The sequence below is a fragment of the Physella acuta genome, unplaced genomic scaffold (assembly GCF_028476545.2).
Source record: "Physella acuta isolate Inbredline_101_S28 unplaced genomic scaffold, ASM2847654v3 ptg000913l, whole genome shotgun sequence".
Taxonomy (NCBI): domain Eukaryota; kingdom Metazoa; phylum Mollusca; class Gastropoda; family Physidae; genus Physella; species Physella acuta.
In genome coordinates this window covers 688,245-700,845 of record NW_026732430.1, presented here as the reverse complement: position 1 = coordinate 700,845, position 12,601 = coordinate 688,245, and the positions used below count along the sequence as shown (strand labels likewise).

Here is a 12,601-nt window from a genome sequence, read left to right as displayed (position 1 = left end):
GGAATATATGCCTAAGCTTTTAAATTTAATTAAGTTTAGAATAATCCAAAATTAACTTTAGCTGTTAATTTATTACACCCATAGATCTTGTTATCAACAAAATGCGAACGTTTTGCATTGCAGGTGAGAAATATCTGGCCATAGATCAATTTCTCATTGGTGTCAAGATGGCGGAGTTTGATCTCACCACCACGCTCGGGCAATATTTAGATAGACATCTGGTGTTTCCTTTACTAGAATTTTTAACAGTTAAAGGGGTAATTATTTCCATAACGTGTCATTTTATCGTGATATCACCTAAATGCAATATCCTATGAGTTACATAATATCGGGGCCAATCTAGATATCTTAATGAAAATCTACTTGTTTACGCCGGCTGTAAAACTCCATTTTAGCGTATTTTATTCTCCGCTTCTTGTTTACCTCCAGTTGAGGTATATGCGAAACACACCAAAACATTAAGAAAACATGATTTATTTATCTGTATTGTACTTTTTTTTTTGTTTTAACAAATGAATAAAAAACAAAGAGACTGACTTTGTTTTAGATAATTCGAAGTGACTACGCCTACGTGTATCGCTGAGCGTGACCCCTAAAAAAGACTACGCGTCTCGCAGGTTTGATTTGCCATCTTGTAATTGAAAATGCTTACTTTTTACAACTCTATCACATCCGCTGTGGTTGAGTCAACAGTGTGCCAGCTGTAGTCTGAAGTTCATAGGCCCGGAGTTCAGAGTTCGAACCATGGGTTAGCTTGACCGGTACTAGATCTAGATGTCTAGTTTTTTTTTTTTTTTCATATTGAAAATATGACGTAGACTATGATTCTTTTTTGTTTTAATAAAATTTCCAAACATCGTCACTGCTGTGATTGCTTGCTTGCTTGCCTTACGTTTACTATCCTGTGAGTGGAAAATCTCACCACGGTTGGCGAGGTCATTGTGAGTTCAGCAGGCCTAAAGCATACGTCATAGACACAAGTTCACACAAGATCGTCTGTCTTTACTTCTCTCTTCCTCTCCTCCCACCCCCCTCAAGCAAATTGAAATTTTTTTTTAATTTCACATAGGATAAATAATATAGACTTAGATCTACTATCACAGATGCTAGATAGCTAGGCCTAAAGGTTAAAGGACAGTTTGATTTAGCTAGGTTGCTTCTAGATCTAGGACTATCATCTGACCCATCTGACCTCACAAATTTTTCTTGACACTACACTGTACTGTTTTTTTTACAAGTACTAGACTCTTAGGTGTTGAAATAATATAAATACACTTAAACTCGATCTAGATCTATATCAACATTAAATTGTTACCACGGGGGGAAAAAATTGGTCAGTCCTGATATGTTTTTTTTTTTAGATCGCGTGCCACCTATGGTAAAGATTAAGCGTAACATGGAGCCAACTGCGCAAAGGCGGTTTTACGCGTAAGGCTGAGCTAACCGCGCAAATGCAGCCTTTAGATTTTGATAATTTACTTTTGTCAAAACTTAAGAAAAATCCAAATTTAGAATATTGAATGTTCGTGCGTCAGTTAGAATTGTCATGGCAATGGGTGAAGTACATAAACGTAACTCACAATTGCAAAGCCTAAATAAACATTTATGAAGATCACACAATATTTAATTGGAACAGTTCTAATGCTTTTTTATGTTTTTTTTTTTTTTTTACCTTTTCTAATTAAAAATCACTTTCATAAAAAAATAAGTAGGCCCTAGATCTAGTGTTTTCCTAACATTTTTGTGTGTTTCGGTTGTGTTTATAATAAATTACAATTAACTGGAGGTGAACGTGAAGCGGGGAATAAAATACGCTAAAATGGAGTTTTACCTACGCCGGCTTTGTAGTTAAAAAAAAATGAAGTGTGATTGGTACATAAGAGTTCTGAGTTAGGGACTCGATCTAGAATCTAGATCTAACTCAACTTGTTCTAGGATAACATTTCAAAACCTAATTTAAAAAACTAATAGCACCATCAAATACAGGATAGAAATACAGGAGTACTGGGTAATCTGATGTTGGTTAAACTCCATTTTAGTGTATTTTATTCGCCACATTCACCTCCAGTTGAGAGTATTTTATTATAAATAAGTAAAATATAGCCTAAGTAATAAATAGGGCCTAAGTAAAATATTAACCAATGTTTTTTTTTTCTTTCACAAAATTGTGGAAATGTCTGCATGGCAATGATTGTCTTCCATTCAGTCAGGACAATGAGTAAAATGTGTTACACGGTCTTGCGTAAACGTTAATAATCTGTCAAAGTTTATCAACTGTTTACCATAGTAGGAACATGTCTTGTTTTTTACACTGATGTTGGCTGACAACGGACATATCAAGAAATTCAGATCAAGTAGTTTTGTTACCACACGTAGATGAAAGAAAATATAATTACCTTCCATCTGGCTTCTCTAAAGGTGGAAAAAATAAGAAATTAACAACCAATGAGAGAAAAGTGATTATTTCTCCTAGAAAGAGATATGTTTCACATTCCCGCCTACATGTTAATAATGTGTAGGCCTAAATATAAGCTCCAGAATATTTAGAATTGAGTAGGACCTATAGGACTAATGACAAATTTTAATTTGTAAAACAAGGATTGGCAAAACATCTATAACACCTATAATATTATGCCTAACTTACAGGCTACATGAAGGAAAATTGTATCTTATCAAGCACTTCATTACACATTTGTACTGTAATTTTTGTTCATATTGCCTACTATTATTTTCTACAAGGAACTGGAACTTTTTTTGTATACATTATAAGTTAACAAGAAATTTAAGGCCCTAACGAATGCCACTGATGTTTTTTGCAGAGCGTATTTCACTGCTTAGACTAATCAATAATTTTTTTTATTTCAGCTGTATGATGAAAAAGAAATGCTTATGGGCAAGCTGGATCTCCTTAGCAACACCAACATGGTTGACTTTGCTATGGATGTCCATCGCAACCTGTACCCAGACCAGGCTGTGCCACAAGGTAATTTTAAAAAAACACTTGAGGATATTGTCGTGATTGTAGAATCATGTCATCTTATTACAGTTCCAGTAAACCTGCCTAGGATTGCTCTATATTTTATCACATTCATCCATTGTACATATTTAAAGTACAAGCTATGTCCTATTGTGTGTTAATATGGGAGTGGTGTTGCTAAAAAGGCAACCCAGTTTATTTAAACTGCTAAATGTATGAATTTTTGGGATCTGTTTCTGCTTTTATGTATTTAATATACATATTTTTTTATATTTTCTTTAATTTTATGAATTGAATTCAATTCAGTTTTGAAAGACAAACGTCAAGAAGTTGTAGCTCAGTTAAAAACCCTTCAGGCTAAAACTGACAGTATTACAGAGATCTTTGAGAAACCTGAAGTACAGCGTCAGATTCAAGCATCAAGGTATCTTTTCATTGTTTCTGTCATGTTTTATGGTTAATTGTATGGCATTTAATAACTTTAGTATTTTAAAAAACAATTAAAATTTTTCAGAGATGGGAGACAGCTGTATGATTTTCTTTCCAAAGAATATGGGGTAGGTCTTTTTTATTTTAAAGGAAAAGTTTCCTTTTTCTTAATATTTTCTCATCTTTTTTTACTTGATATTACGGTTGTCTGTAACGTTATATTTTGACAGTTTCTTTGTATTTGTTTTTTTTTTACTTGAAAATATGGGGTATGTGTAACTTTTTATATTTTGACAGTTTAAACATGACATGATCAACACACTGTACGACTACGCCAAGTTTCAGTATGAGTGTGGCAATTATTCAGGTGCTGCTGAGTTCCTCTACTTTGTTAGAGTATTGGTAAGTCAATGTGTTAGTTGATTTTATTGTTTGAAAACTGAAAAGTACATTTTAATTTTGGTACTTATTAGCATATCATTTTTAACCTTTAATTTCAGATACCCCCAAATGATCGTAATTTTCTTAATGCTTGTTGGGGGAAACTAGCTTCTGAGATTCTGATGCAGAATTGGGAGTATGCACTAGAAGATTTGAACAAAGTAAAAGATCTAATTGATAGTAATGTAAGTATTAACCAGTTTTTATTACTTACTTTGAAAAACGTCTCTTGTTGGTTGTTAATTGTCTTTGTTTAGTTTTAAATACCCAATGCATGCATATTTACTATTAACTAGTCATGGCATGTTTTTTTTTTTTTGTAGTCATTTAACTCAGACCTGATGACTCTGCAACAAAGAACTTGGGTGATTCATTGGAGTTTATTTGTATACTTCAATCATCCGAAAGGCAGGGATCTTATCATAGATCAGTTCCTCTACACACCAACGTAAGCCAGCATCATTTTCTTGCTATCTCTGTGTGGGTAGATGGGAAACCTTTGGGTGATCAAGTAGCATAAACAATATTTCTGTGTTCAGCCTTTTAAAATACATTAAGGTAGTATTGAATAGCTCTCACGCAAATGTCTGTTTTTGGACTTCAAGTTGTTTAATAACGGGAAGACGAAATTTTTGTTTTATGGATTTTGGATTTTTTTCCAGTTTGTCGAGTGTAAAAAATTTTAGATGGCTTGTAGTGGTTGACCTGGATTTACATGGTTAATTTAGAGGGTCCCATTGGGCAGCTGAAGTGATACCATCACATGAATCACGGATGTAAAATGTTTATATTTCTCAGGTACCTAAATGCCATTCAGACCACGTGTCCGCATGTCCTGAGGTACCTTACAACCGCTGTGATTACCAACAAGCAGAGGCGAAGAGCTGTGCTAAAAGATCTTGTCAAAGTTATTCAGCAGGTAAGAGATTTGAATAGCTTGTGGTGCTCTAACTCCCAAGTTTCTTTAGCACTGTTAACAAATTTTGGAGTTACATTTTAACTGTAGGGTAATCCAGCTAATATCACCTTTAGTGGCATTAAAGGTTAACAGTTTATTTTTTTAAATACAATTCAAGTTCAAAAGGGCACCTACTTCTTAATACTAATATTCAGAAGTAACAAATCTTATCCACCACCTACACACCCTACTATAATCTGGTTACCACAATGTATAGAGTCCTGATTATTTTTAAACTTAAGTTCCAGTTATTCTTAGTTGTCCTTTTCGGTCTTTTAATCAGGCATTATTAAGCTTTTGATAATTTTGTGTTCTATTTCTAAATATTTCAGGAATCTTACACCTATAAAGATCCTATTACTGAATTTGTTCAATGTCTGTATGTGGATTTTGACTTTGATGGTGCTCAGAAAAAGTTAAGAGAATGTGAAACCGTAAGTTTAAATAACTACAGTTTGTAAGCACAGCTGTTTATTAGGGTATTATTCTCATTTACACTGGATTGCATTGATATATTTATGTTGATTCCAGGTTCTATTCAATGACTTCTTCTTGGTGGCCTGTTTGGAAGACTTCATTGAAAATGCACGTCTTCTTATTTTTGAGACTTTCTGTCGTATTCATGAATGTATTAGCACTAGGTAAGAAAAATTCTTTGACCACCATGTGTAAAACATTAGTCTTATCAAGTACTTGTTTTCAGTAATGAAAATATATTTATATATTTGTAATATGTATTTTCCTGTGTCATCAGCATGCTAGCTGAAAAACTAAACATGAGCCTTGACGATGCAGAGAAATGGATAGTCAATCTAATTAGAAATGCCAGACTGGATGCCAAGATAGACTCTAAACTAGTAAGTGTCTTGAAAGTACAGCATTCATATCTAATTCTTATAGAATAGATAGTTCTTTCTAATTATTGAAGACCATTCAGTTTTACCTAGACCTCATTGCATTTATCTCAACCACAGTTCTTGTAAAAGTTAAAAGGGGCATCAAGTTAAGCTTTATTAAAAGATGGGCCATAAATATTTTAGTACCATAACTACAACTCTAATGGGTATATATTTTTTAATACAACAGTAAACTATTAAAGAAACATGAATGATGACTCAATTGCTTTAACAAAAATAAATAACCTTACAATTGTGGTGATGGCTAACTTGTATACGAGCATTACCAAGAGCGATTTCCATCTTCCCAATTGTCTGAGCTTCACTTTTTTTCTTACATACCATTTTTAAAATAGTTTTAGACCAATTATTTATAAGAATTCATTTATATATTTTAGATAAAAAAAATTAATAGTGATAATGGTACAACAGACACCACACACACAAAAATAAGAAAAAAGCATTAAGGCCTATTGTTTTGCTAAAAAGTGTTTAATTATTAAGGTTGCAAAGAAAAATGACCAGACATATTGGATTGGAACTCTATCCCAAAGACATTCGGTTGCAAGAAAAAATGTTATTGTAGAGTTAGTGGTGGCAGATGCAGTAATGAGTGATAGAAGTGTATCACTTTAATGTTAAACACTGTGCTAACATGTTTTAATAATAAGATATAATGCTGTTTCTTTCAGGGTCATGTTGTGATGGGCACTCAAGCTATATCTCCATATCAGCAGGTGATAGAGAAAACTAAAAACCTTTCCTTTAGGTCACAGATGCTCGCCTTAAATATTGAAAAGAAACTTGGAAACCGTGGTGGTCAAGATGTAAGTGGCTGCCTTGTGTTCTCTGATTATTAATTGAACCAGTTGTAGTTATGGTAGCCTTAAAGTTGAGGGAAAATAGTTTATGGTATGACTTCATCATGGAAATGTTTTTTTCTCTTTGAATACAGAGTCAATGGGCAGGACAGGAGTAGTTGCCAGAACTTTGCTGCACTCTTTACTCTCAACACCAAGCAAACATCAAAGTTTTATTTCAGTCTCTACATTTGGCAGAAACTTTCTTTATACATTTTACTTGTTTCCAATGTCTGAAGATTTCCCACACAAGTTGTGTGGCATCAGAAAAAAAAAATTCACTAGAGTATATTGCAGGCTAAGAATGTATTTTATCTATGTAAATATTTTTGTCTACTCTGGACAACATGGTGTCAAGACCAAATACACCAACACAGACACAATATGGAATAGTACTGGTTTGATTGTCTTGGTCTGTGGTTGGGATGTTCTCCTTAAATTGATTCTAAATAAATTATTACAAATTCCAATCCCCTGTTGATTTCACTTTGTGTTCATTTATCTCTACTAAAGGTATTGACCTAATTGACATGACCGTACTTTTTGCCAAGTACCTCAACAAAAACAATTGACACAAGACATGGTTTGGTACATTTAAAATTGAGTGGGCGTACCTGTTAGGGCCCGGCTGACCTCTGGGTCAGTATGCCTACATGTTCTTATTGGCATTCTAATCTGGAGATGTGCTGCTTTACAGGCACAGTTGGGATGAACTTTTTAAAAATTGTGTTGCACATTAAGTTGCTATTAAAGAGATAGGGCTAGTACGTTGTAAACAATAAAAAAACTTAATACTTGGAGCAACAAGCTTTTAAATGCACTGAAAATAAGATTTTAAAAACTTTTTTAACAAAAGCTGCTTTTGGTGCCAAAATATGTATCATGAGCAAAGCTTTGATTAAAGAAATTTTTTTTTTCAGTTCATTTAATTTGTTGCTATACATTTATTTTTCTTCTTTTTAGTAATACCAAATTATGAACCCGACATAACTAAAAATATTTGCTTTTCATCACCCTCAGTAGCTCGCGAAATAGGAAAGCAACCAACACATTCTTAATCGTATTACCTCCCCTTAGTTTCAAATCTATATTGAAACTATCCGTCTAATAATAGCCCTGACTATATCTACCGAATCTACGATTGTAAACATTCTTGTGAACCACATCTCTTCAAACTTAGGGTGATCGTGTCTAGCTAGTTATCTCCCTTTCTGTCATTAAATATAGTAATCTATCGAGTTATTTAATTTTGTTATCCCCTTTAGTTTCAAAACTTTAATTTTGACTAAATAATCATCTAATAAAATTAAAAAATACACTTGTAAATTGTCATCGAAGTATCTGGAAAGTTTGAACGATATCGCTGCATTAGAAGGAGGTCAAAATTGAGTTACAATATTTTCCACAAACAGACGTTGCCAACTTTATAAAAGCTTGTAAAAATGGTGACACCTAATCTAGAAATAAGAGGACTTGTCCTAATTTTTAGTTCGTATATAAGATTACTTAAAATTCATAATATTTGTCCTATCATAAATAAAAGTGTGTTCGTCTGACGTGTGGATTTGTTTTTAAGAGGATTAGGTGCGATATTAATTGTCATATGACGAGATTTACTGTTTCACATTTATATGCAAACAGAATTACAGTTCCATTTCTTGACTATGGCCGTAGAGAGTTATTTTACTCTCCTCTGTCAACAATGATATCGAGTAATGTGGGTGGACGGGTATCAGTTAGAACTAAATGCCTATTTCACTTAATGAAGTCCACACCGGACACAACTAAAACTATTTGCTTGTAGCCCAAACTGTTGTTTGCGATCTCATGTATGTCCCTTCTTAGTCCAACAGTTCACTGTCGACGGCAATATTTTAATTCGTTTTGTTATCAATTTTCTTATTGAATATAGTTATCTTTGATTTAAATGTATCTCCCCTTTTATTATTGAATATTAAAATTAGTAATCAAATATTTAATTCGATACATAAAATATAAAATTCTTGAATCGTCATCGGAGACGTATCTGGAAATTGAAAGGAATCGCTGCCTTAGAAGTGAGTTAAATTAAAATTCAGTTGTAAGATTGTCCACAAACAGCCATTTTGAATTAAAGTAAAACCTAACAGAGAAAGGGGGAAAAGCGTGGCTTATTCTTTGTTATACCATTGATATGGGGTGGTTAACTATTGCGGATATGGGGTGGGAGACAACATATTGTCGATATAGCGTGAATTACTGCAAGCTATTGCGGGTATGGGGGGGGGGGGGGGTGACAACATATTGTCGATATAGTATGAATAACTGGCAAGCTATTGCGGATATGGAGTTGGTGTTATATGCCTCTAAAACTCTTTAATTCCATTTTTTTTAACGTTTTTCGTGAAAATTCAAGTTCCCGGAGACTCTCAGCAACTGTACGTACAACAGTTGTAAAATTACGTGTGAAAGGGAACTGATGTGACGGTTATTTCATTAGCAAGTTCCAAACGTTTTGTAGTTTTCTGAGGGGAAGGTCGAATTTTTTTTTACATAATGTGGGAAGTGACCGATCAAATGGTTCTGTAACTATTTGGGGTAGGACATGGTTATAGACGATTCATGAATGAATTATTCTAATTATGATCGTGCTAAATTAAATTATCAATAGAAAGCTGTCACAATGCGCATGCATGGATTGTAAAATATAAGCATATCAAGCTGGCAATGACAAAAGGTGTACCAGGATCGGGCAGGTCTTCTTGTCACAATCTTGTGTACGGCCTGGGTTACGAGAATGTTGTACGCTAAGCAGAGGTAATATTTACAGTTGAATGTTTTCTGTTCTTGAAATGGCTGACTTGCACGAGACACTGGAACAATACGGATTGGTTGCTTGGATGTGGCCACATGAGTTATGTTTAATTCTAGCACGCTGAACAAACTAAATTTTTTTCATGTGTTATTTCAAAAGTTATTGAATGCGCTTCTCCTTTATCTAAGTGCTTGCGGCCATGTCTAGCCAGTGCTAAATAAGTTATACATGTCTCCAGGGTTTGGCTAGATAGAGCCACCGTCCAAAGAGATGTGTAACACACGCCAGGGGAGCAGATATTCGGACAACGGTAGGCCTACACCCAACCCATTCTACTGTTTATTACATTGATACTTTTTAATGGATTATTTGGTATACTGATGTCCAACACTTGCGTGTGTTACGCTCGTTTCATTTCCCTGTGGTCTATCTCGCCGGATCCAGTAGATTTGTTTAATGGGTAAAATATGAGTTTCGCCACCCACTCTCGGCAGTTAAAGTCAAATAGACCTACACGTTATACCAAAGTCAGAGGATCAATGGCTTGCAACAATAGTTCTAGTCTACTGACTAGTACATAAAGATTTAACCAAAGGCCCCATCCAGGTCCAATTCAGATTTGGGACTCGATAGACTACCACTAGTCGTAACTAGATCTATTTGGTTTATGATTTTTCGTTTCACATCAAACGCGTTAAATTAAATAATGAATTACGATTTTTTTTTAAATAGCGGTGGCCGGATGATCATTCACGCAAGCGACAAGTGGCCAGGAAAAAAACGCAACTTCAAAGCCAACAAGGTACGAAAAAAACAATTCAATAAGCAATCGGTAAATTTGGACGCGCGAATGTTTAAACAAAACCATCTCGAATTAAAGGCAACGGACGGCGTGTGCTCTCTTAATGTGTTCAGACGCTAGCACCGGCTCCCTGACGGAAGGCTCTGACTGGTGGATCGTCTGCTCAGGAGTCTCGTTCGGGTGGCTTTTCGCATAAACACTCGGCCACCCACATTTAATGAAGAGTTAAAAATAAACATTCAGCCTCTTTATTCTCTGCTGGCCTAAGAAGTCAGGGTATTTTATTTATTTTAAGCGTATGCTTCTACGCATTATGTTATTAAGCAGACATTAGAAGTATTATAAACTTTGTGATCAAATGGATATTTTTGCGTTTAAAAATAAAATACTAATTTTTTAATATATAATTTTACTGCATTTTTTGCATGAGTGTAACAAAGTTATATAGCAAAACAAACGACAATTCAACACGACAAACATAGTCCTTATATATATAAATCATCAAACATTATATATGTATATATATATATATATATATATATATATATATATATATATATATATATATATATATATATATATATATATATATATATATATATAATAGCTCTGAGATTTATGTTTAAATAATTGTTAACAACACAAAAGCTTCTCCGGTAGAGCGAGATAAATCACCGTACAGTATTATTCCCCCTGGCAGGGGCGAGAACATAAAGAGCCAATCTCGCCAAAATACTGTTCATCTGTCACCATAAAATCCACAGAAACGTCTTTCCCTTGTAAGTGTAGACTATAAAAGTTGCACAGGCTTAAGGTAAACAATCGGAACAACAAGAATTTTATTTCCATTTTTTTTAAATACTTTTTTTTTTTTTTGGTTCTGGAGATGGGTTTGGAAATTTTGGTGTGTTCCCCATGATACGTAGATTCTAGATCCAGAGAGTTATTTCCCTTTCACACGCCATATAAAAAAGTTTTAAAAAATACCCCGTGTAAAGCTGATACTGTTGTTTTCTTAAAGTTTTAATAGGAGTGTGTTTTATGGTGTGATGGGAGGGAGGAATAGCGAATGGAGTCAGATATATAGCCAGGACAAAAGTTTAAGGGGACAAGGGTGGGACTTGCTGTTTTGTGGGGCAGGGTGTCTTGTGGGGCAGTGTGGGGCAGGGTGTCTTGTGGAGCAGGGTGTCTTGTGGAGCAGGGTGTCTTGTGGGGCAGGGTGTCTTGTGGAGCAGGGTGTCTTGTGGAGCAGGGTGTCTTGTGGGGCAGTGTGGGGCAGGCTGTCTTGTGGGGCAGGGTGTCTTGTGGGGCAGGGTGTCTTGTGGGGCAGTGTGGGGCAGGGTGTCTTGTGGGGCAGGGTGTCTTGTGGGGCAGGGTGTTTTGTGGGACAGGGTGTCTTGTGGGGCAGGGTGTCTTGTGGGGCAGGGTGTCTTGTGGGGCAGTGTGGGGCAGGCTGTCTTGTGGGGCCGGGTGTCTTGTGGGGCAGGGTGTCTTGTGGGGCAGGGTGTCTTGTGGGGCAGGGTGTCTTGTGGGGCAGGGTGTCTTGTGGGGCAGGGTGTCTTGTGGGGCAGGGTGTCTTGTGGGGCAGGGTGTCTTGTGGAGCAGGGTGTCTTGTGGGGCAGGGTGTCTTGTGGGGCAGGGTGTCTTGTGGGACAGGGTGTCTTGTGGGACAGGGTGTCTTGTGGGGCATGGTGTCTTGTGGAGCAGGGTGGGGCAGAATGTCTTGTGGGGCCGGGTGTCTTGTGGGGCAGGGTGTCTTGTGGGGCAGGGTGTCTTGTGGGGCAGGGTGTCTTGTGGGGCAGTGTGGGGCAGGCTGTCTTGTGGGGCAGGGTGTCTTGTGGGGCAGGGTGTCTTGTGGGGCAGGGTGTCTTGTGGGGCAGGGTGTCTTGTGGGGCAGGGTGTCTTGTGGGGCAGTGTGGGGCAGGGTGTCTTGTGGGGCAGGGTGTCTTGTGGGGCAGGGTGTTTTGTGGGACAGGGTGTCTTGTGGGGCAGGGTGTCTTGTGGGGCAGGGTGTCTTGTGGGGCAGTGTGTCTTGTGGGGCAGGGTGTCTTGTGGGGCAGGGTGTCTTGTGGGGCAGGGTGTCTTGTGGGGCAGGGTGTCTTGTGGGGCAGGGTGTCTTGTGGGGCAGTGTGTCTTGTGGGGCAGTGTGTCTTGTGGGGCAGGGTGGGTCGGGCTGTCTTGTGGGGCAGGGTGTCTTGTGGGGCAGGGTGTCTTGTGGGGCAGTGTGGGGCAGGGTGTCTTGTGGGGCAGGGTGTCTTGTGGTGCAGGCTGTCTTGTGGGGCAGTGTGGGCAGGGTGTCTTGTGGGGCAGGGTGTCTTGTGGGGCAGGGTGTCTTGTGGGGCAGGGTGTCTTGTGGGGCAGTGTGGGGCAGGGTGTCTTGTGGGGCAGGGTGTTTTTGTGGGGCAGGGTGTCTTGTGGGACAGGGTGTCTTGTGGGACAGGGTG

At 37.2% G+C, this 12,601-nt stretch overlaps 1 protein-coding gene across 1 annotated transcript; it reads left to right on the top strand.

Annotated features, from left to right (window-relative positions):
* Positions 1 to 140: 140 nt before the first annotated feature.
* LOC131953204 (eukaryotic translation initiation factor 3 subunit E) lies at positions 141 to 7,031 on the top strand. Its single transcript, XM_059316277.1, has 13 exons — positions 141 to 257; positions 2,866 to 2,983; positions 3,284 to 3,401; positions 3,492 to 3,534; positions 3,704 to 3,808; positions 3,907 to 4,032; positions 4,171 to 4,295; positions 4,646 to 4,766; positions 5,138 to 5,239; positions 5,337 to 5,446; positions 5,560 to 5,662; positions 6,394 to 6,528; positions 6,657 to 7,031. Exons 1-13 carry the CDS (start codon positions 168 to 170, stop codon positions 6,678 to 6,680), a joined length of 1,320 nt encoding a protein of 439 aa, XP_059172260.1. The 5' UTR covers positions 141 to 167; the 3' UTR covers positions 6,681 to 7,031.
* Positions 7,032 to 12,601: the final 5,570 nt, after the last annotated feature.